Source organism: Mesocricetus auratus, unplaced genomic scaffold, assembly GCF_017639785.1.
Source record: "Mesocricetus auratus isolate SY011 unplaced genomic scaffold, BCM_Maur_2.0 Super-Scaffold_100022, whole genome shotgun sequence".
Taxonomy (NCBI): domain Eukaryota; kingdom Metazoa; phylum Chordata; class Mammalia; order Rodentia; family Cricetidae; genus Mesocricetus; species Mesocricetus auratus.
The window spans coordinates 24,328,424-24,351,755 of NW_024429203.1; the positions used below are offsets into that span (position 1 = coordinate 24,328,424).

The 23,332-nt window shown below is 51.9% G+C and overlaps 1 protein-coding gene across 2 annotated transcripts in view; it reads left to right on the forward strand.

The window, feature by feature from the left end:
• The window catches only part of Dscaml1 (DS cell adhesion molecule like 1), a 322,600-nt gene that overhangs the window by 245,371 nt on the left and 53,897 nt on the right, over positions 1 to 23,332 (forward strand). The window contains exons 7-11 of one of the 2 annotated variants that reach the window (XM_013113019.3): positions 457 to 753; positions 2,390 to 2,662; positions 11,488 to 11,766; positions 12,148 to 12,267; positions 13,128 to 13,304. In XM_013113019.3, the coding sequence (XP_012968473.2) occupies positions 457 to 753; positions 2,390 to 2,662; positions 11,488 to 11,766; positions 12,148 to 12,267; positions 13,128 to 13,304 (1,146 nt within the window). The remainder of the gene's footprint in view (positions 1 to 456; positions 754 to 2,389; positions 2,663 to 11,487; positions 11,767 to 12,147; positions 12,268 to 13,127; positions 13,305 to 23,332) is intronic. The other variant, XM_013113020.3, reaches the window with a different exon arrangement.

The window sequence follows — 23,332 nt, forward strand, 5'->3', positions numbered from 1 at the left end:
ATTTTTAAACCTCAAACTTAAGGCCTTTTGTTAATAGGGCTAAATGCCACTACTCCCTATCCTTGCCATGGTCCAGCACAAAACTGCACTCAGACTCCGCCCACACGTGCCTTCATGCACAGTGTGCCTTCTGAGCCTTGTAGTCTTTATTAATAAATAGAGGAGCATCTTGAGTGTAGTAATTAATTTAATCTTCGCCATGTCCAGAGACGTGGGAGTAATTGTCCTCACCGTTCTTCCCATCAGCCACCAGTGAAGCCGCCTGCTCCTTGTGTCTAGCTCCTCGGTAGTAATTGCACCTCATTGGGTTTGTGTACAGCACAAGCCCACACGTGACAGCCCTTTGTCTTTATCCTGGCTGCCACTTTGCCTCCTCCCAGTCACTGGGTGGGTGGCCTGGGGGGACAGTCTTTCTGTGACTCAGTGACCCTGAAGGGGGCTCCTCGCTCCCTGCAGACGGCACGCCCCGCATCGTCTCATCCTTCAGCGAGAAGGTGGTCAACCCCGGGGAGCAGTTCTCACTGATGTGTGCTGCCAAGGGCGCCCCGCCCCCCACGGTCACCTGGGCCCTGGACGACGAGCCCATCGTGCGGGATGGAAGCCACCGTACCAACCAGTACACCATGTCCGACGGCACCACCATCAGCCACATGAACGTCACGGGCCCCCAGATCCGGGATGGGGGCGTGTACCGGTGCACAGCGCGGAACTCGGTGGGCAGTGCTGAATATCAGGCGCGAATAAACGTAAGAGGTGCCTGTCCACATTTAAATATCAGAATAGGCTTTTGAGTTCCTTTGCCATCTTTGTGGTCACCACCATTCTTGTGTGCTTCTTAATAACTGTCATTTTGATTTTAGTGGAGGTTTCTCTCTCCTCTCTCTTCCTCTCTCTCCTTCTCTCTCTCCTTCTCTCTCTCCCTCCCTCCCTCCCTCCCTCCCTCCCTCCCTCCCTCCCTCCCTCCCTCCCTCCCTCCCTCCCTCCCTCCCTCCCTCTCTCTCTCTCTCTCTCTCTCTCTCTCTCTCTCTCTCTCTCTCCTGCCCACCACAGTCCCATCACCATTCTTGTGTGTGAGTGTGTCTGGTAGAGTCCATCCCATTCTCCTCCCTGCCCCCCCTCTCTCCCACAATCTGGCTTGCCCATCCTCCCCACCCCCATCCACCCCATCAAACCACTCTGGGCCCCCAGTGCTCTCTGCACCTGCTAGCACCTGCCAGCCCCCAGCAGGGTCTTGAAAGGACAAAGACAGATAGAAGTAGGGCAGACTCAACCTTAACAGTGAGCTCCCAGCATTCTCCACAGAGCCAACCCTGAAATGTTCCAGGAGGTGTAGACAGCCAGGAGCCTGGAGATCGTGTTCTCAACTGCAAGGCTCAAATCTTCAGGAGTAGAAGATTGAAACTGGGGCCGGAGTTGGGTGACTCCCAGAGATAGGCAGCCTGAAGGAGTAGGAGAAGGGTGCCAGCCATCCCCTTACCTCAGCTCCCAAAGTCAGCATGGTGAGAGCTGTCCCCTCTGATGCCCTGTAGCTCTCTCAGTCTGACTGGCCCTCTCTGGACCCTACCAGTTACCTCTAACCCAAGGGAAAGAGGACAGGGGAGCTGTCAGAAATGGACACCAGTGCTAACCGTTGCCCTGAGGAGGGAAAGGTGGAGAAGTGGAGATCATTCTAAACTCACCCATTCCAGCTCTCCCGTCCCACATAACGAGTCTGAGGCCACCACAGAGCTGCAGAGCCCTGGAAGACTTTCTAGTTCTGTCTTCCCTAGTCCTGCCCCAGAGTCCCCTGCTGCTCTTCAGAACTGTCCCTTAATGGTGACCTCTAAGCTTCCTTCTCCCACTCCCGCAATGCTCCCTGCCTGCCGCCAGCTGAAGATACTCCCACCCCCTGGCAATGTAGACGGAACCCAACTTTACAGCCTTTTCTCAGGTACCCACAACACAATTTCCCTGATTGGAAAAAAGCAACATGTGGGTTCACATGGCCCAGACCTTCTTTCGGATAGTTTATTACTAAATGAGAGGTTGTTATTACTAAATGCAGTGTGAGCAAGCATTCGCTATTGACACCTTGATCCTAGTTTCTCCCTAAATAAGAATTCACCTGGCCCAATCCTGGTGGTTCCTGTCCAGGCTGTGAATTGGACTCATAGCCTTGTGATAGGCATATGTGGCTCACACCGGTTTACAACTATTCCACAACAACAACAGTGAGTTTTGGGGGTCACCTATGTGACCCCCATCCTGGCCTCTGCACTTAGCTGAGAAAGGCCTCCCTTCCCCAGGGGAAGTCCCAGGGACCAAGCAAGAGAGAAGAGCCCCACCACAAAATGGCACTGGCCCATGGCGCCACCAGCCCCTCCTCTCCACTTTCCCCCACACTCCTCAGGACCCCCCAGCATCCGGGCAATGAGAAACATCACAGCAGTCGCCGGGCGGGACACACTCATCAACTGCAGGGTCATTGGCTACCCCTACTACTCCATCAAGTGGTACAAGGATGCCCTGCTGCTACCGGATAATCACCGCCAGGTGGTGTTTGAGAACGGGACCCTCAAGCTGACAGATGTGCAGAAGGGCATGGATGAGGGCGAGTACCTATGCAGTGTTCTCATCCAGCCACAGCTTTCCATCAGCCAGAGCGTCCACGTGGCCGTCAAAGGTAGGTCCCTCCCCACCGGCAACCTGCCTGCCTCCCTCCCAGGCAGCTGGTACGGGTGCCCAGCAGAAGGCAATCCCCAGTGAGTAGAAGCCCAAGGAAGACCGAATGGGCCTGGCCTTTGGAAGAAAGGAGGCAGATATGATGGATACGAAGCTAAAAGCTGCAGGGGAAAAAAACAGCACCAATCCCAGGGGTTTGAAAACTCAGCTGTAGACAAGAGGAGGCAGCATGCTTTCTGGGCAGGGTTCAGATAAGGGATGGTGGCCTACACTGGGCCACTAATGTCAGGAAGCAGCCATCAGGTACCCAATAGGGCCACCCTAGAGAGCAGCAGCAGGCTAAGGTAGAGGAAGCACACACTAACCACCCTGGCTCCGTTCTGGGCCAGAATGAACACCTCCAGCCTCTGACACGACATGGGGCAAGGTGATATGCTAGTTCTCTGAGGCCTGGAGCTCAGTCACCAGCCCACCACAGCTTTCTGAGTCACCTGATGGGTGACTGAGCAGGGGTCTAGGTGGGTGCTAAGTGTCTGTGTCACCCTCTCAAAGGCAATCCCCTAAGTCTGCAGGTACACTGATTTTGAAGGAACAATTCAGAAGCCACTAGCCTCTGCTCCCTTGGCTCTGGGATGGTGCAGTTATGGAGCCCCAAAAGCATCCTTTGGGATCCACAGGCATGGGGATTGTCTGGAGAGCACCTGGGATGAGGGTCCTGGGGGTTCTAGGGACAGGGGAATTGGATCCTGCCTGACCAGGAAATCTCGGAGGAGGATACAGGTCTGAAGAAGACAGGCTAGGAGCCTAGCATCAACCCCAGCTTCCACCTTAAGAACAGAGGGGACATGTGGTGTTTGGAGGGTCACAGAAGAGAGATAATACCCTTGAGACCAAGGAAGGGCCCCTATCACCTGGGGGCATCCCTCCTGAAGGCATCCATCCTGAAGGGGAAACAGGAAAGCTGGAAAGACCTCTCCCATATATCCAGAAGGGAAGAGAGGGAGGGACAGTTAACCAGGAATGGGAAGCTAGGTAGAGGCCAGGGTCCAGGGAAGGAAGACAGATCACAGGCCCGGGCCAAGAAGGCCCAACACATGGGGAGCCCTTGAAGGTCTCAGACCTGGATTCTTCCGTGCTCTGACCCTGGAAGCAGCATCACGTGTGCTGTCTAGGAAAGCGTTTGAGGGGATGCATGCTGTATTTGGTGGTGGCCCTTCACAGAGGGGAAGGCCCTGGAACCTGACAGTCACCGTGAAAGGTGGATGAAGACCTCCTCCCTGTGCTTCTTATCTTTCTGTCATCTGGCTCCCCCTGAGCAGTTCTCAGGGCCGGGTCACCCTGGGTACCCACCCTGCCACCTGTCACAGCACGGCATGCGTTTGTTGAACCGATTCTGAGATACTAGTCTGAGTTGGAGTAACTGATGGGAAGTCACACTGTGAGCTCCAAAAACTGGGGGGTCAGTGGCTGTCTCAGCCTGAGAAAGAGAGCTGGCTACACGGTAGCAGTGCCACCTCCCTGCTCCAGGCTGTGGCAATACCAGGGTGTTTCCTACCTGATGCCCTTCCCGGGCAGCCCATGAGCCCACAAGCCAGGACCACGATCCCATCCCACACCTGGGCAAATGGACTTGGTGATGATGCGGCACAGCCCCGCCCGCCCTGCTTCCACCCCACTGGGCACCACAGAAGCCTGTATCCATTTCTGTTACAAGCAATGGGCCGAGAGCGTACAGTGTAAACATCACATATTAAAGCGTCTAACCTCTGCTCTGCTCCCTGCGCCCAATGCTCCAGCAAGCATTTGGCTGGGTTTGTCAGCTAAAAGAAAAAAATAATAAACATAACAGGGCTCCAGCAAGCCTCCGAGTACTCGGAACATTCTGAGAGCTGCTCTCTGCTCATCAATTATTCAGCCCCATTCAGGGAGCGATCAGTCCTAATGAATTGAATCTGATGCATTCAGGCTCCGCGACTCACTGAATCTGTAGTGGTGGTGCAGAGTGACAATGTCTTCCAGCCCAAGGAGAGGGGCATAGAGTGCGCGCACATGTGGTGTGTATGTATTGTGTGTCTGTCTGTTTATCTGTATGTATATGTATCTGTCTGTGGGTCTGTCCATCTGTGTGTATACAAGGGTGTCTGTGCATGTGTGAGTCTGTGTTTCTGTCTGAGTACCTATGTGTGTATCTATGTGTCTATTTGTGTGTTTCTGAGTGTGTCTATCTGTGTGTGATACAGGCTTGTGTGCAAACCTTCCTGCTCCTGCTCATCAGAGCCTGAAAAAGAAACCCAACATGTAGCCATAGGAGGGGTAAGAGCCCCTGCTTCCTCTCTAGACCAAACACTCGTGTAAAGGCCTGGAAGCCAGTTCCCCCACCACTCTGAAAGCTTGGCTCCTCCAACCCCACCCTCTCAGCTCAGCTCCCCACCTCATTAGAATGCACTTTTGCAGAAGAGCCCATCAAAGCTGATTATGATCACGCTGCTTGATTAGCGGCTGTGCTCTTCCAAGAGCTCCCCAAGGAGGGGGAGGAGGAGGCGCCCCTGGGCATGGCAAGGGGCCCTGACTCCAGGGAGGAAGGAGTGGGTGCAGGGGTAACACTCCAAACTCTGTGGCTACTGGATATCAGAAAGTGCATCATGTTGGGGGATTAGAGTGTGGAAAAGTGGGGGCAGAATGAGACAGGCACTGGAAGCCTGCAAAATAGTATGTCAACCCCCACTTCTCTGTGGGGCCAAGACTGGTGGACCAGGTGCGGCCAAGCCCACGCTGCTTTGTGAGCTGGAAAAATAACTGCTGACTCCAGTCCTTCTGGGGACTGCTTGTCTGCTAATGAAATCTTCAGTCGGTGAGCCAAAATCAGAGCATAGCCAACATGCATACACACGTGTGTGCAGAGAAGTGTGGGGTGCACGTGTGTACAAACAACATTCACAATCAAGTGTCAAGAGTAGCACACTAGCCCTCTCATTCTGGGGCAGACTCACGTACATGCATGTGGGCAGTTATGTGTGCACAAACGCTTCCTCCTGCGAGACAACATCCCTGACCCGTGAAAGGCAACTATGGGTGGTTACAAGAAACATGGCTCGAGAGCTCCTGCCGAGGCACAGCAAGGCAGGAGAAGCAGAGGACGGATGGAGAGGGATGAGGATGCCCTGATGATTTCCTGGGCTTGACACATGCAGCTCTGAATGGCAAGGGGAACCAGTCTCAGGGAGGCAGCACTTGTTTCTGGGCTTCTGGAAAGATCCTTAGCAGGATGCTAAGAGGAATGCACACAGAACCAACACAGGCTTAGTGACTTTTGAAACGACTGAATGTTTTATTAATCAGGAGCAGGGCCTGAAACTGGGACCTCTTGCTATGACTCTGTGGGGAAATGTCTCCATCCCCACGTCTGAGTCTCTGAGAGTCCCTGCAGCTAGAGTGAGGCCATGACTGGACTGAGGATACGCCAAGTGCCCATGGAGAGCAATCCAGCAGAAGAGGGCCTTGACCCTGCACACATGCCCTTATCCACACATGCTCCTACCCCAGACCCACACATATGTCCCTATCTAGCCAGTGCATAGCTTCAGCCATAAATGGAGGAGGCTCCTGTGGGGAGCCCTCTCCCACTCCCATAAGTGGCTTGGGATGGGAGGTTCTATGATCTGAAGACATAAACTACCCACCTGCCAGAAGGCTTGCTATTGCGGAGGTGGTTTGAAAGAAGCCCTGCCGTAATCTACAGGCAGGGGGCGCCACTGGCTCCACAGGAGGAGAATTGCCTACTTCTACCATGACAACCTCTAGAAAGTGCTCTGCTTGCAGCCAAGTTTCCTTGGGAACACGGGTTGGGGGGGTACTCCTTCAGGGACAGATAGGTCTGCTGGTGGCAGTGAAGGTGATAAGGGATGGGGAAGCGTGTTTATTCACTCAGTGACTGGCTGTACACTTACTATGTTCCTGGCACTATTGCTGTTTCACCAATACAGCTATGTTCAAGACACACCAAACTCCCCACCCTCCAGGAACTTGCATCTTAGGGGTAAACAGATGGTGTGTGCACTGTGTAATATTAAATCCGGATCAGGGCTGGAGATAAGAGTGCCAGGAGGGAGGGACCTTGTGGTCAGGGAAAGCCTTCCCATGAAGGGATGGCTGTGATAAAAACTGAATAAATTATGCTTATTTTAAAAATAATTAGATTTATTGAAATGGAAAATTCGGGGTCACATTTGTGAAATTAATGGTCTACATCCACCATTTTGTGTGTGTGTTTGTGTGTGTGTATATGTGTGTATGTGTTGTATACACTCTTATATGTGTGGGCATATGTACTGTGCATGTGTGTGGAGGCCAGAAGAGGACATCAGATGTCCTGCTCCACCACTCCCTACCTTATTCCCTGAGACTGGACCTCTTGTTGAACCTGGAGCTAAGCTCGTGGTCACAAGCCCAGTGAGCTTCCTCTCTCTGCCCACAACAGCACTGGGGTTAGACAAGCACCACCACTCCCATAGTTACTGAGATCTGATCTCAAATCCCCATGTTTGTGTGGCAAGCACTCTTAGTCATCTCTCCAGGCCTGAAACTCTGCCGTTTTACAGAGGAGGAAGCCAAGGCTCAGAGGCAGAGGCCAGGAGGTTGTGACAAGCCACTTGCTCATGGTCACTTGAGGGAGCAACAGAGTCTGGAATTCAACTGTCCTGATCCCAGACATAGATCTTTCTTGTGTCCATGCTGTGTGGACAGAGAGGCTCTGACTTCCACAGTGCAAACTCTCCGAGCAGGTGCAGTAAATAAAAGGCTCAGCTTCAAAGACAGATGATAAGAGACCCTATAAAGCGTTTATGGGCTGGGCTGGTGGTCAGCACCGCGTGACACTTCCAAACAAGTGTCTATAAAGGCTTTATGGCAGCCAGATGCTGCGTGGACTGCCATGATTGCTGAATCTTTGTAGACTCTCTAGCCTATGGCCCCTGCCCTGGTATGGTACCTTGCTCCGGGGAAGAAGCCCCCAGCTACGTGACACTTCAAGACATCTACTGCAGAAATGTAGGGACAGGGCACAGCTTGGGTCTGCAGTTGACACTGGTGAAAGCAGATGGTCAGAGACCCCCAACTCCTGAAAAAATTGGTTTCCCCTGGGGAAAGATGGCACACAACATCTAAACCTGAGCTCCTGAGCTTACAAAGATGTGACTAAATGATGTGTTGTCCTTTCTAGAAATCCAGAACAAAAAAAAAAAACAAAAACAAAAACCCATGTTTTCTTATCAAACATTCCCACCACTGCTGAGAATCCCCTTGCCCACAGCACTCCTCTTGGGGTGAACCAGCCTTCACAGCAGCCAGGAACCCTAGTTTTATTCCTCCCCCAGGAAATCTCCGAGGGCTGTAAGAATGCCAGCCTGGAACTGCAGTGTCCCAAGCAGCCCTGGTCCTTCCATCATCTGCAGAAGGGTTGTGTGACTTTTCCTTAGCAACGAGAGGAATGTCTGCTTGCCCCAGGTGGGGCACTAACAGGACAAAGAAATTATTACACCCAAGTCTAGCTGAGTGAAGCAGTGGTTTGTTGGGATTATTCACAGAAGCAGAGGTAAGGGGTTACTTAGAGCAACACCCACATCAGGAGAGCTGTACCCCTGGAGCTCGGCAGGAGATATTGTCTCTGGCCAGCAACTGTTGGCTGCTTTTATCAGCTTGGGGAGAGCCTCGTGAATCTTGTAAGTTTCGTGGGCTTCCCTACTTTTATGAGTGTTTGTCTGTCCTTCCTCTAGGAGGGACTATTTCAATTTAGAGTAAACAGCCGGTGAAAAAGCTTCTGCCACAGTGGCCTGATGTAACTTGGTGGTGGTTATGTGATGGAGAGTCCATGCTGTGCAGGACCTCTGAGGAGTTGTCTAGTCATATGTCACATAGGACATCAAGGAACCCTGGGCCATCCTACCCATATAACTAACCCCCAGTGTGGGTGCTGGCTGCTGCTTTCCAGTGACCTCTCAAGAGCTCTTCCACACCATTCTACTGATTAGAAAGGAATGGCAGCCCTCAGTGGTCTCTGCCCTTTGGCTCAGCCTGGTTCCCTCCCCTCATCTTACGTATTATTTTGTGTGCATGTGTGTCACCTCAAATGCCCAGGGCTCCCTGAGACTGTGGTCACCCCCAGAGGACACCTGCCTCTACTGAGTCCTGTGTCTGTGTCCAGGGAATGTTGGCCCAGTAATCATAACGGATGGTATCTAGCCTCTCCCAAAGCTCTCCACCTACGACTTTGGCAGGTTTCTGCCACGTCGTACACACAATGGCAAAGTCTTTACTGAGCAGGCATTTCATGAATATTACATAAATTGGCTAGTTAATTCATTAACCTGCCTTAGTAACTTGCACCAGTCTCTAAATCCTTCCTTACTGAGAGAGACAGTCTCCCCTGCTGAGCAATAGCTCCTCACCCAGTATCACTGTCTATCTTCTTGCTCTGTCTCCCCTGGACTCAGACTACCCTTGCCGTGGCCACGTGTCCTGTTCTCCAGTCCCTGAAGTGCCACTGCTATCACAAACCCCTGCTCACAGTCCAGAGGTTCCTCAATCACAAGAGTTGGGTTAGTGCTACAGAAAAGGCCTGGCCCTCAGAAGGACCAAGGAGAAGCTCCAAGCATGCTCACAGAACAGCAGCACCTGGAGAGAAGTTAGGGTTCCTCTTATTCTAGTTGGACCCTCATTTTATGTCTACCCCACCCCTGGTCCACCACACAGAGGAACCCATGAGGTCACCCTGAGAAGTGATACCCAGACATGTTCACTTATTTACATATCTAATGAGCATTTATTGGGCACCTGTGATCTTTAACCAGCAAATGCTCCTGTTATACAAGTCCTAGCTCCAAGCCTCAGAGACATGGTAGCAGTCAGGTCTGCACTAGATTTTTGAAGCAATTGAATCAAAACCCAAAAGGAGGCCTAGAGGCCTAGGTGTGACCTTCACACACCACACACTCTCTCTCCCCCCATCACACACACACACACTCACACACACACAAATACACACACATACACACACAAATACACACACAATTCTCTCTCCCCCCATCACACACACTCACACACACACACGGTGGTTCATAATGGCCTAAAGAGAGCAGTTTCTCTAGGAAGCCTCAATAAAATGGCACTGGACCATTGTTAGAGCCTAAGTTTCAGAGAAATCTCTATCAAGATGCCCATGGCCCAGCCAATCTTCCTCAGGACCAGGGGCAATGTCCCACCGCAGCCAATAACAGGAATGTGTTGATCTGACCAATGACCAGAACCCTAGGATATCTTGCTGGAGTCTAGGATCTGGCCAAAGCCAAGGCAGGTCTGGAATCAGAGGGGTGAAAGTTGGCTAGTGGATGGGGAGCTCCTAGCAATGGATGCTCCCCAAGCAAGGCTCAGGCGTGGAAACTCACGATGACAGACCTGCCCACCCCCAAGCTGGAGCGCAGGACAAGATGGGGTGGCATTGGAAGGAGGCTGAGGCCCCTGGTGGGAGTTATGGAAGCAGTCAGCACCCCTCCTAAGTGCCATGGCCTCCAGACCACCACACTACCCTACCCCACCAAGGAGCCAGAGGAACTAGGTACGCATGTGGCTGCTTCATTCTGAACCCTGGAAGTCTGTGGCTCTGCAAGGCTTGCCTGTGCACACGGCTGTGGCTGTGGCTGTGGCTCTGGGTAGGCCTATGGTGGAATAGCATCACTGACTTTCAAAGAGGGATGGGCTGGAGCCTGGGAGAAGGCTGGAGACTGTGGGCAGCCTTGTAATTTAATTATTCGACTGCAGAAAGGGGCCCTCATCTACTCGCGCTCATCCTTGTTAAGCTAATTGTCTGTCTCCTTCACTCTCCTCTCCCCCCCACCCCATGAGCTGGGGAAGTTGCTGCCGCCTAATTGAGTTATCATAAAGATAATGGCTGATGTTCCCGCCAGTGCTGAGAGAGGAGGATTCGTCTCACAGCGACTCAGACTGCAGACCCCCACCCCAGGGGCTGAGATGAGGGCAGCTGGGGGAAGAGAGTTCTACCCAAGGAGTCTACCTGACAGATAACAGGCTGTTTTCACACCCTGGAAGACAAAAGGGCCTGCCTTATGAACGTTTGTGGGTTTTTTTTTCCTGAAGAGGTAGCTATGCCGCTTAGTGAAAAGAACATTGACTTGGGGAGCAGATAGATCAGGTTTCAAGTCACCTCCCATAACTTTCTCAGTTACAGCTCTTCTGAACTTCAGTCTTTCCATCTGTAAAATGGGACCATCAAACTCCAGGTCCATGACTGGTAGAAGGATTCAGTGAGATACCTATGCATATATAAAGTTTCTCCACACTGATGGCTGTAGGGAGGGGTGAGTTGATGACAAGAGCTGGTTTGGAGACATCTGGTTTGGGCAAGTCGTCATGGAGACGGAAGGAAGACAATCTACACGGGCTTTCCTCACCTCTCCCAATGCACCTCACCTCTACCTAGCCCAGGCCCCCAAAGGCTGGGAGATGGATGCCGAGATGAGGAATCATACACAAGTTAAGCAGTGGGTCAGGAAGCACATGAGTCAAATTCAAGGACCAATCTGAGTACTGGGCAGGGTAAGACAGAGACCGGGAGTCCTGGCCTGGGTATGCAGGCAGGCAAGAGCCAGGGCACCAAGGCATGCCCAGGAGATGCTGCATTCAGAGGAGAAAAGAGTCCCAGAGACCTGAGGCCTGCCCCAGGGTCGGTGCAAGCCAGACCCCCCCACACCAGGTGGGACAGCTGACCAGGGTGGGTGAGTAGCACGTGACCGTAGCATCCCCTTGTTCCTCCAGTGCCCCCTCTGATCCAGCCCTTCGAGTTCCCGCCTGCCTCCATCGGCCAGCTCCTCTACATCCCCTGTGTGGTGTCCTCGGGGGACATGCCCATCCGCATCACCTGGAGAAAGGATGGACAGGTGATCATCTCAGGCTCGGGTGTGACCATTGAGAGCAAGGAATTCATGAGCTCCCTGCAGATCTCCAGTGTCTCCCTCAAGCACAATGGCAACTACACTTGCATTGCCAGCAACGCAGCAGCCACCGTGAGCAGGGAGCGCCAGCTCATCGTGCGCGGTGAGCGGGTCAGGCTAGCCTCTGGAAGGGGTGGGGGACCAAGAGCATCTTTGTAGAGTTCCAGTTGGAGTTACTGGCTCTTGGTAAGCTGGTTCTGGCTGGGTTCTTACAGAGAGACTCAAGCCTCTTCCTTTCAGGCCTGGAGTGGAGGGCATCCTTCCTTGGTCAGCCATGGGCACAGGAAGGATTGGAACTCAGGATTCTGAGCTCCCACTGCAGTACTTGCAAGAGCTCTCAGTCTTTTCTTGACTTCACAGGCTGTCTACTCCCAACATTGTAATGATCCAAGAAGGGCTGACATCTGCTGGAAGAGACCCCCTTACTTAGGGGACCCAGCAGACTGACAGCCTCTTTTTCTCCCTGCTTCCCTTCTTTCTACAGTGCCCCCTCGATTTGTGGTGCAACCCAACAACCAGGATGGCATCTATGGCAAAGCTGGTGTGCTCAACTGCTCAGTAGATGGCTACCCGCCACCTAAGGTCATGTGGAAGCATGCCAAAGGTGAGCTAGACAGTACCTGTGAGGGGAGCAGGGGAGGACCACTGGGACTGTTCCTGCATGCAACCTTGGGAGGAGTGGTGAATGCTGAGCTAGGGAACCCCTACATCTGGTGATACAGAAGCCATTCTCAGCCACACCAGGCTGAGACACGACAGGATGCTGAGTCCAAATTTCCTGCTTGCTGTTTGTGGTGCTAAGGATCAAACCAAGGGCCTCATGCATGACGGGCAAGCCCTCCACCACTGAGCTACATCCACAGCCCCAAAGCTCCTCTTGTCCCTACTGCTTGACCTCCTGCAACCCTAAAGCTAGTTCGTTTTGCTTTCCCACCCTTCCCTCCCCACCCTAGGGTCCTATCTAGTCTGAGAGCTTGGTCCCCACACGGCCCAGCCTAATCACAAGGATGCATTTGATATCCAACTAGACACCACATGATAGACTGTCCATAGCTAATGCTGGGATTGGAGAGGTACCCAAGACCATGGAAGACAGCTGGCCTCTTCCCCAGGGCTGACTGCACGTGACCAGGCAACTGTCACAGGAGAACTCAATCTCCTGGCCTACTGCCAAGTTGACCAAATATGGCTTCTTCTTCCTGTCCCATGAGTTCGTTCCAGCAAGTTCAGTGACACGGAGGGTTCTGCCTGAGGTACTGCCTCAACCATTTCTGTGCTTCAGAGCGAGGTCCAGGCCAGAGGGTATTTCATGTTGTGCAGTAGGACCTGTGTGGTGCCAGCACTGTGGGATGACGTAATCCTGCTGTGAAAGTTCCCAGATGGGCAAGAGAGCTTTACCAGGCCTTTCCTAGGTACCAGGTCACACCCACTCCCAACACCGCCCTAACTGCTGCCTCCTTCCAGGGAGTGGGAACCCCCAGCAATATCACCCAGTGCCCCTCACTGGCCGCATCCAGATCCTGCCCAACAGCTCCCTGCTGATACGCCACGTCCTGGAAGAGGACATTGGCTACTACCTCTGCCAGGCCAGCAATGGTGTGGGCACCGACATCAGCAAGGCCATGTTCCTCACCGTCAAAAGTGAGTATTGCAGCCGGGCATTGGTGGTGCACGCCTTTAATCCCAGCACTCAGGAGGCAGAGGCAGGCGGATCTCTGTGAGTTCGAGGCCAACCTGGTCTACAGAGTGAGTCCCAGGGCAGGCTCCAAAACAATACAGAGAAACCCTGTCTCGAAAAACCAAAAAAAAAAAAAAAAAAAAAAAAGAAGAAGAAGAAGAAGTGAGCTAAGGCTCACCAAGGCTAGTCTTGGCTCTCCCCATGCTTACCCATCCTCCCCCTGGGATTCTGCTATTCTGTCCAGAAAGAAAAAGGTTGCTCTGAGTTGAGTTTGACAGCCTCCTGGAGGCTTATCCAAAACAAAGACACACTCTGACTCGTCTCAAGTCAAGATGGCAGGTCCTAGGAGCTGCCTGGTAACTTCGGACCATTGTCAGTTGACAATTCAGTCTCAATACCTAAATTAAACAACCTCTTTCTGCTATTTAGAACATACTCAGCTATGTAAGACTGTTTACAGACTCAAAAGGAAATTGCCATATTCACGATGCATACTGGAAAACTGGGTTCCCAGTCCCGGTCTAGCTAATGATCTGTGTGACCTAGGGAAGACCATTTTGCCTCCCGTGCTTTAGTCTTCCCTCTTACTCTAAGTGTTCACTCCTAGCTTACAAACCTTCTAAAACTGTTTTTGAACAATACAGAATCTGAGGGTGAGTGGAAATGCTTAGGGGCAGCACAACTCTATAACTTTAACTCTTCAGGGAACGGCTTCAGCATTCCCTAGCCAGGGCCACCTTGATGGCCCTGGAAGCCACTATTTGTTAGCTCTCTGAGTTCCATTAAGCACCACAGCAGCCATTCTTGCTGGGTAAGCCTATTCCTTATTCATGGGTCCCCAAGAACCACAGGGCAAGTGTTCCTGTAGTCCTGTGTTAGGAAATGGACTTTGGACAGTGGAAATAACAACCTAAGTTTTGGTGTCCAACAGCCAAATGTGATTCTGGGGGCTGTGATGTCACTACTATGGAACTCTGATAAGCACATATGTCCTCCTTAAACCACATTTTCCTGTCTACAAAGATGATATAATGGCCCAGAGTTCAGTCTGTGTCCAGCCCTTCATGTATGTCCAGCAGCCAGTGGCCCTGACTGGGCACAGGTGTGGCCACCAGTGGCATTCTTTCTAGATTCCCTCTAGGGCAGCTGCAGAGAGCTACGGGACCTATGTGCAGTCTACCCTGTACCTCCTGAGAGCTCCCTCTGTGAGCAACCCTGGGCCTTTACCCAGAGAGGGACGCCCTGCCAGGAGATTGATGCTGAGGGAGCTACCCCTGACCCCCAACCAGCAAAGTCCCCATGCTAGGAGCAGCCTCCCTCCCATCATCAAAAAGCACTTTGTCCTTAATAAAGCCAGGCAATCGATCTACACCCCTCAACCAGGGAGAAACACAAGGAGAAGAGCAGCTGCCCTGGACCTGTCCTTGCCAGTCCACCACAGACTGTCTTCTCGCTGTCAGCAGAAGGCCCAGCTCTCCACAGCACTGTACCAGTGAGCCTGCTGCACTGGGGCCTGTGGATTTCCATAGGGGACAGAGCAGCAAAGGGCACAGTGGTTGGAAGGTAGAGAATGTGGGAGGAGTCCTGACTCATGCCAGGTTGGACTTAAGATGAGTCACCTCATTTCTGAGAACTGTAATATTCTGTGTTGACTGCGCCAGCCCAAAGGAGTGAGAAAGCAGTTATGAGATATTAGGTCATTATCTCTATCTATCTATCTACCTATCTATCTAACTATCTAACTATCTATTGTGCATGTGCACGCACGCGCACACACACACACACATACACACACACACACACACACACACACACACACACACATAGAGTTTACCAATGTGATAGCTGGAGAAAGCCCAGACACCTCTTAGTCCATTCTAAACGCCCCAGTGTCACCAGCACTCTCCCTGACCCACTTGTCCAACCAGCCACACAAAGCCCATTTCAAGGCTCACCTTGGTGTGTCCCACCTTCAGGAAATATTTGACTTGATTCAGCTGCATGGTAATCAGATCTAAGCCTTCAGAGGAGGAACTGAGTTTTGTGCCCCCTGTTCCCAAGCAGTAGAAATAAAGAAAATGTATCAGAATGTACAGTGTACCCTAAAGAATCATCCAGGGCTAACTGGACCTTTTGGCTAGGCCTTGCTGAGAGGACATTCACATTACTGACCTGACAGTACCGACAGGTGGTAGGTGCTCCATGACCAGGAGAGTAGAGTAGACGTCCCCAAGTTCAAATCCCAGCTCTGCTACTTGACAGCTATGAGATTTTATGGACAGCAACCTCTGTGAGCCTGGTGTCCTCCTCTGTAAGCTTACAGCTATAGTATAGAAGGCCTCCAACTTCACAATTTCCAACTTTTACCATGAGGTAAAAGTAGTGCATAGTCAGTAACAACTATACTGCAAAATTTAAATGTTGCTCCTTTTCCAGGCTAATAATATTATAGTCTAGAACTCTTCCCCAATGCTAGGCAACAGCAATGACAGAAGCTGTCACTTAGCCACATGGGCAAGAAGGTAAACAAGAGGCATTCCTGTCTACTGTGCAGTAAGGTAGAAAGCTTGTAGGACAGCTTCTATGCAGTACAGACTACATTTTATTCTCCTGCCCTCCCTCCCCTCCATGCTCCACCAGACACACTAGGTAAGTATATTCAATACGTTTTAACTTAAGACACTTGCAACTCACCATAGGTTCCTCAAGGGGTCACCCTGTTATGAGTTGAGGAACGTGTACTTTTTCTCACTAGTGAGGTTTCAGTGAGATTATGCATCAGCATCGATTTACACGGTGCTCGACACAAGATACACATCTGATCATTGTTGGCAACTGTTGGTTCAGGGCCTGGAGATGCCATGTTGAGTGAAACAGAGCCTCTATTCCCAAGGGCGTTAAATGGCAGGTGTGTAAATGTATGACAGATGGGTGAGAGGGGATTTCTGAGGAGAGTTTGGAACATATAATAATAGGGTCTGTGGAGTCCTACAACTAAGTATCTGTAAATAGACATGACACAGTCAAGATCAAAGAGCTCAGAGTCAGAGAATCCAGAGTGGTGTGACTCTGTCCAAGGCTAGAACAGGGAGCCAGAGCTCTGGTGTCCTAGGGCCATAGCAGAGTGTCCCTCCTCTAAGAGAGGGAGCCCAGTGTCCTCTACCTTTTTGGTCATCTGGGTTCCCGTCTGTCTGGACAGTACTTACATGAGAGTGGCCCTTACTAACTCATGTGTCATTTCCCCTGTGAAACCTCACAGGCACCCACTGTGAGGGTCACACTGCACCTGTGTGGGACAGGTGCACTCTGTCCGGTCCCTGGGGAGTCCATAACAAAGCCCAACTGACCCCTGAAACCATCCAGCCCAAACAGAGTGCTAAGGGTCTGGGGGCTTGTCCAAGCCCTTGGATATCCTAGAAGACAATTCCTGAGTGGCCTCCACTCATCTTTGACCCCGAAGTCTTGGTATGGATGTCTTGGTATAGATAAGTCTCTGAGTCTCTGAGTCTAGCCCTACCCTTTCACACGGGGCACTTTCAGATCCTCTCCCCACATCCTCCCCGGGAGAACAGGAGATGATTCCTTTCCACAGTAGATAGTGGGTCAATGCCATTGGGTCACACAGCTGTGTCCACAACCTAGACTGTCGGCCACCCCTTCCTTCCTCTGGGCCATGGTTGCCTCACCCATGAAATAAGAATTCACTCAAACTAGAAAATCCAGCCCTTAGCTGGGCTACGCCACCTCTATCCCAGGAAGCCATGGTTCCAGCAGCCTGTGGAGTCTACTCAGAGTGCCAGGCTGTTGCCTCCCAGGACTTGATTGACAATAAACATAATTAGCAGAAGAAAATATCACGTCCACAAGGCTACCTCTAATCTCCATTTTAAATGAGAGAGAGAGAGAGAGAGAGAGAGAGAGAGAGAGAGAGAGAGAGATTCCAAAAGGAGGAGAAGGAGCAATCCCTGCTCCACCTGACACACAGAGGAAAAGAAACCATCTTCAAAGAGAATTCTTCAGTGAGAGGCAGGTACAAAGCCAAGCTGCTTCATTGGGGGTGGAGAGGACTAGCTGTGTTTTGATGCCACCATCACATGGCAGTCCCCCCAAGGCCTCCACTGTCCCCCATCTTTACAGTGCTCTTCCTGCCCTAGGTTCCCCTCCACCTATCTGGAGGCTCCAGTGGCTGGGCCACAGACAAAGCCCATGGCCAATTAAACCCAGAAGGGCTCTTTGTTTGGTTTAAGTTTTGATTTGTTTGTTTAGCAAAATGTCAGGCCAATTAAAGTGAGCTCCAAGGGCCCTCAGCTCCCACACACCTGCATCACAGGAAGGCAGATGGAAGGAATCGGACCCTAAAGGAGGTGGGTGGATGGAGGGAGTCAGCCTAACCCAAGGAAGCCCTTGGCTATGGCAAATTGGTTTATCTGCCATAGCTGACCACTGGCACTGAGGTCAAGACGCAAAACCTTAGGAAGCACAGTCCAGTCTATGTCCCATGATCCAGGAAAATCCCTGTTCGAATTTGCCCAGTGAAAGCAACTCTTATCAGACAGAAGGGGTGTCTCCTAAGACCTGGTAATGGGACTACTGCCTCTCACGGGGATAGGAATCAATGAACCAAAGGAAATGGCCATCCAGAGACCACACCTGTCCTGACCTTGTAGCCTATGCCTGCCTCCAAGCTTCCCAATGCTTTTATTTTATTTTTTATTTTATGTGTCTGGGTATTGTGCCTGCATATACATCCTATGCCTCATTTGTGTGGCCGGAAGAGGATGTTGGATCCACCGGAGTTACAGACAATTGTGAGCCACAATGTGGGTGCTAGATATTGAACCCGGTCCTCTGAAAGATCAGCTAGTGCTCTTAACCCCTGAGCCATCTTTCCAACCCCCCAATGCCTCTTTTTGAAGTCTTTCCTCCCTTGCTTGGGCCCTTGACATGAATGAACTATTTGCAATTCGTGTAGATGATGCCAGGACACACAGATTGGGATGTCACAAGCATAATGCCCCTCTGGGAACAGATGGCAAACTGAGGCACAGAGAAGTATAACAGGAGTGGCTGCAGGGTTCTCCTGTGTATTTCCTGGTGGTGGGGCCTGGCTGTTCACTGTCTCTGAGCTACCTGGGGCCCAGAGCTCACCTGTCTTTCCTGTTTATGAATTGCAACCCTGGCACCTAACACAGACAAGACCTCTACCCACTCTGGCACTCTGTGCTGGAAATGGACGGCCCCTGCTTGCAGGTCTGATCAACCTGGCATCACTTGTGGCCTCCCAGACTTTTCCCTTGGCCCTATGAGCTCCTGAGAAGCTGAGGGGTAGGGCAGACCCTCTTCGGGATCTGCGAGCAGTGGGGAGAAGAGGCAGAAAATTGAGTGGTGGACAGGACTCAGGGCCACTACCCCCACTTACAAAGTTGCAGAATTTGGAGACTGTTATTGGCTCTTTCTCCTCTTAGGTAATGGCCATTGGCCCCTCACTATCCTGTGCCAAACCAGGGAGTCTCCTCTGCAGGCAAGGGTAGAGGACTCCCTGGATGTTTGCACTAGAGGGAGAGAGTGATGATTTCCATGGTGATGATTAGCCAGTGGCCTCTCTGACCTTATTGATTTCCAGACTTCATAGTAAGAACCAACACGTTGTCTTGCGCTTCGTCAAGCAGAAGCAAGAACAGGCTGTAGCTTCCTTTCGTCCCTAGGCCTTCTTTACAGATGAGCAGGGAGTTAGCAAAGCTCCCTGGAGTCTGCAGCCTCCAAAGACCCTGGGAAGACAGAAGAAGCACTCAGGGATCAGAAAGTGCCCGACCAGGAAACCTGCCCTGGGTAAACCGAGACTCAGGGTATTACCCCCATTCACTGTCTCTCACCCCTCAGACCCAGGTGGGGTTCCTGGTCCTGCCTTTCAGAAACCACTGCCTGAATGTTTCAGGGGGGGCTGGAAAGATAAAATATCTCTCAACCAACAAAATGTAGGACAACTAACTGACCTCGGCTTCCCAAGTTCTGGGATCACAAGCATGCGCCACCACACCAAGTTTCTGATACTTTCTTACGTGTGTGTGTGTGTGGTTTTTTTTTGTGGTTTGTCGGGTTTCCTTTGGTTTTGTCTTTTGTTCTCTGAGACTGAGCCCTGAGAAGTCTGAGTCTTCAGACTGGCCTGTGGATGCCCTTGAACTTCTCATTCTGCGGCCTCCACCTCCTGAGCACTGGGATTACAAATGTGCCACCACCCCAGATGTGCTATGTTGAAAGTCAAACCCAGGACTTGGTGCATGCTAGGCAAGCACACTGCCAACTCTACATCCTCAGCACACAGTGTGTCCTATTGTATCCCATGCTACTTTGATTTTCCAGGAGAGGTGGAGCTGGGGTACAGCCTTGAGGAGCAAGCAAAGGGAGAAAGGAGGCATCAGGGAGACTGGCAGCCAGGCAGAGGCCCTGGGACACAAGTCTGCGTGGTGAAGAGAGCACCTGAGCAGAAGGCATCAGCTAGGGACTGAGAGTGGGGAGTAACACTAAAGTGTGGGCATGATATCCTAGAGGGGAGGAATGGCGTTAGGACCCTGAGCAGGGACTGGAGAGGAAGGAGGATTTCACTCTGAAGGAACAGTGCCAAGCCTTTGTGAATTAAGTCAAGAGCCTGAGACTAAAGAGAAGGGGTGGCAGTGTCACCCACAAAGATGATCTGGATGGAGAGGTAGCATGGATGCTACGGCAAAGTAGAGGTGCCTGGTTAGCCTGGGGCTCCCACTGGGGTGAGATGTCTACGTAGAGCTGGGGGTAGCCTTTAGGACCCTAGAGACTCAATTCTCTGTGGCAGATTATCTTCTTGACCCAGAAAACAAGACTTATGGACCTAGTACAGAATTCCCCTGTTTGCTGCTTTCAAAACCCTGCCTGTTTCCCCTGCCTGCTGCAACAAAGTACCACCAACTAAGCTCCTCAAAACACCACAGACTTACTCTTTCACAGCTCACAGAGTCTGACTCGGGGTGCTGCTAGGCCTGTGCTTGCTCTCCTGAGGCCAGCTGAGGAGGCATTCTTGCTTCTTTGGGGATGGCAGCAAGTTTGGGGGCCCTTACCTCACTCCAGCTTCTGCCCCATCACCACATGGCTTTCCCTGCGGGGTCGTGTCATCTTCTCTGTGTGTCCCTTCCCAGCACCAGCTCCAGTATGAGCATCTCATGCTTTGATCAGAAAGGATATCACCCACGGCTAGTGGACTTCAGGAGACCTTCTTGGAGCCCCACAATCAACCATCTTGGCCTGAGTACGAGCTGTCTCCTAGCCAATCCACCCTCATTTATGGGCCTCAAGCTCACAACTCCACAGCAGGGGTCAGCAAGCTAGGCCTCACCTCTAGTTAGGGTTAAATCTTGCCGGCACCTGCATAGCCAGTCCCAGGCCATACTCCTTATTCATTCTATTTGTCTGTGGCTTCTTTGACACTGAAATGGCCCGCAAAGCCTAGAATACCAGCCCCTTGGCCCTTTCCAGGAAAAGCTTGCAACCCCAGTTCTGGGGCATTCTCAGCAATGACCCAGAACACCTTCTCTTAGTAGCCAAAGAAAAATGGTCAAGTTTCTAAAAGGGTTCTGTCTGTTCCAAGCCATCTTTAACCATCACTGCTGCCCGCCCCGAGCCTCCTAGGCTGTCGGGGGAAGGGGCTTAATGAGCTAATTCGTGGAAAGCATTAACCACGGTGCATGCACATAATAAGCATTCAATAAATGTTAGCTATTATTACTACTATCTCTTTCCCAGCACACTCAGTGGGGAAAATGGGTCCCCATCCCCCACCCCCCTTCCGCTCTTGCACACCCTGGCCCACAGCCAAGGGAGGAAGTGACTGCCCCGTTTCATAGCTGGCCGGAGGAAGGTCTGGTGGGACTGAGGGCAGCAGCGGCACCCTCCACACACCAGAGACAGGCCTGCAGTTAGAGGCTGCAGGGTCCCACCCTTCTCAGCGGCCCAGAGTTCGGCATCCTTTGCATGTACACACACACACACCCTCTTCCTGCCTAAGTCCTAATGCCTGCATTCTTAGGCCGTGGACAGCTGGAGTCTTGGGGGCATGCAGCTCCCCAGACTCCCTCCTGCCTGTTCACCAAGGCCAGGCTGGCTGCTGCCACACAGTTTGAACTAATCTCACACTTCAGGTGGAGCTTGCCTAATCAGGGGCGACAAGAAGCGGGAATGGCCTGGCTCTTTAAGAACGGGAAACAAAGCAGGCACCAGAAGGCACCCCCCTCCCAAGCTGTCCCAGGGGAAGCTCACAGAGCTGGGCTGCCACTGAGGCTGAGTGGAAACTGCTCCCACCTCCTGGTGTGCCAACGATGCCCCTTTGTGGCGGCTTATCTCAGACTGCCAAGCAGGTCCTGTTCTTGTCAGGGAGCTTGTTAACATGGAGGGGGACATGGGCTTTGCAGTAAGGGAGGAGAAAAGACTGAGTTTGAGGGGAAGGAGTCTCTCTCACCTCCTGCTGCTTGTAATCCTTTTGAAAACAAAAGGCTCTGAGAGCCCCCAGAGAAAGAGGAGCACTTTCTCTCCTGACTGGGTGGGTGTACAGAGCTCTGCTCCAGGGCACCTGCTGTCTCTAAGAGCTGAGTCCACCTGAGGGCAAAGAGGAGGACTTCCAGAATCCCATTTCATCTCCCTAAGATATCCTTTTCCGCTGGAGAGATTGTTTTCAGAAAGACTTCCTGAAAAAGCCAAGGCCCTCCCTTGGTGAACACTGACTTTGTTGTCACGCTTCCAATTTTGGTGGCTTTGGGAGCTTCCTGTCTGAGGAAAGAGAAGAACCAAGCATTTAGCCCTATGGCTCTTTACTTTGGCCATCTAAGGCTCTCCCAGGCTGAGAGTGACCTCACTCAGACCCATTAAGTCACAACCCTTAAGGGCTGGGTCTACACCATGGTGGTCTTATTGGTCTTGCTTTTGGGGGGTTGTGGTTGAACAATGCCTCATGTAGCTCAAAGTCACTATACAGCTGAAGGTGGCCCTGATTTTCCTGCCTGCCTCCTGTTGCCACTATGCTCAGGCTGGGGACTGAACCCAGGGCTTTACCCAAGCTAGGCTCAACCAACTGAGCTACGTGGTCCATGCTAAGTTACTAAGCTTCATAATAGTTCTCAAGTGTCAACAGGCCCTCCCTACAACACACATCTGGGAGAGCAGACTTGTCATCCTTGGTCCCCAATTTCAAGACCAATCTGCTTTCCCCAAGTCAGCCTTCACCACACAGCCCTGGTGTACTAGTGTCAGGCACATACTCTGCCTGTCCCCAACCCCCCTCCATCCTCTTCCTCTGTCCAATGTCACAGGGCTAGCAAGTTACCCAAATGCCCTGAGCTGGACTCTGCCAGTTACTGGCTGTGTGACTGTGTGTGACTGTAGCCTATTTGCTTCCCAAATCTCAGTTTCCCCATCTGTAAGAATTCAGTATCTTCATTCCTGGTGCACAGTAAACCCTCAGTCAAGTGACACTTTCTCTTCGACCAGCACCAAAGAGCCTCATTGTGAGCCCCTCAGCCTCCAACAACTGGACCGTTGTCATCAGTTTCTTCCCATTCTTCCAGCGAGGCAGTGCTTCTCCACTGGGTATTCGTAGCTGACACGTCCCTCCCCAGTGGCTTGAGGACTGTCAGAAACAGCAGCTGAGCTCCCATCACCAAAGAGGAGCGGCAGGGAGCCAGACACAGAGGGAGCCTGCCTCATTGTCCCTGCTCCTGCCCCAGTCCATAAGGACTGGCCTCTGGCCCCCCACATACGTCATACACCTGTTTTCTGCCTTCTTCTGGACTCTTCCCAAAACTCACCCAGGAGTGTGGGGGGGTGCTACCAGGAAGATGTCTAGGCTAACACTAAACGTAGGGGCATGGGGAACTGTCAGAGGCTTGATTTCCTCCCTGTGGATCAGGATGGTGTGACTTCATACCTGCTGATAGAGGAGATAGATCCTGATCTGACCTCCTCTGAAGCGAGG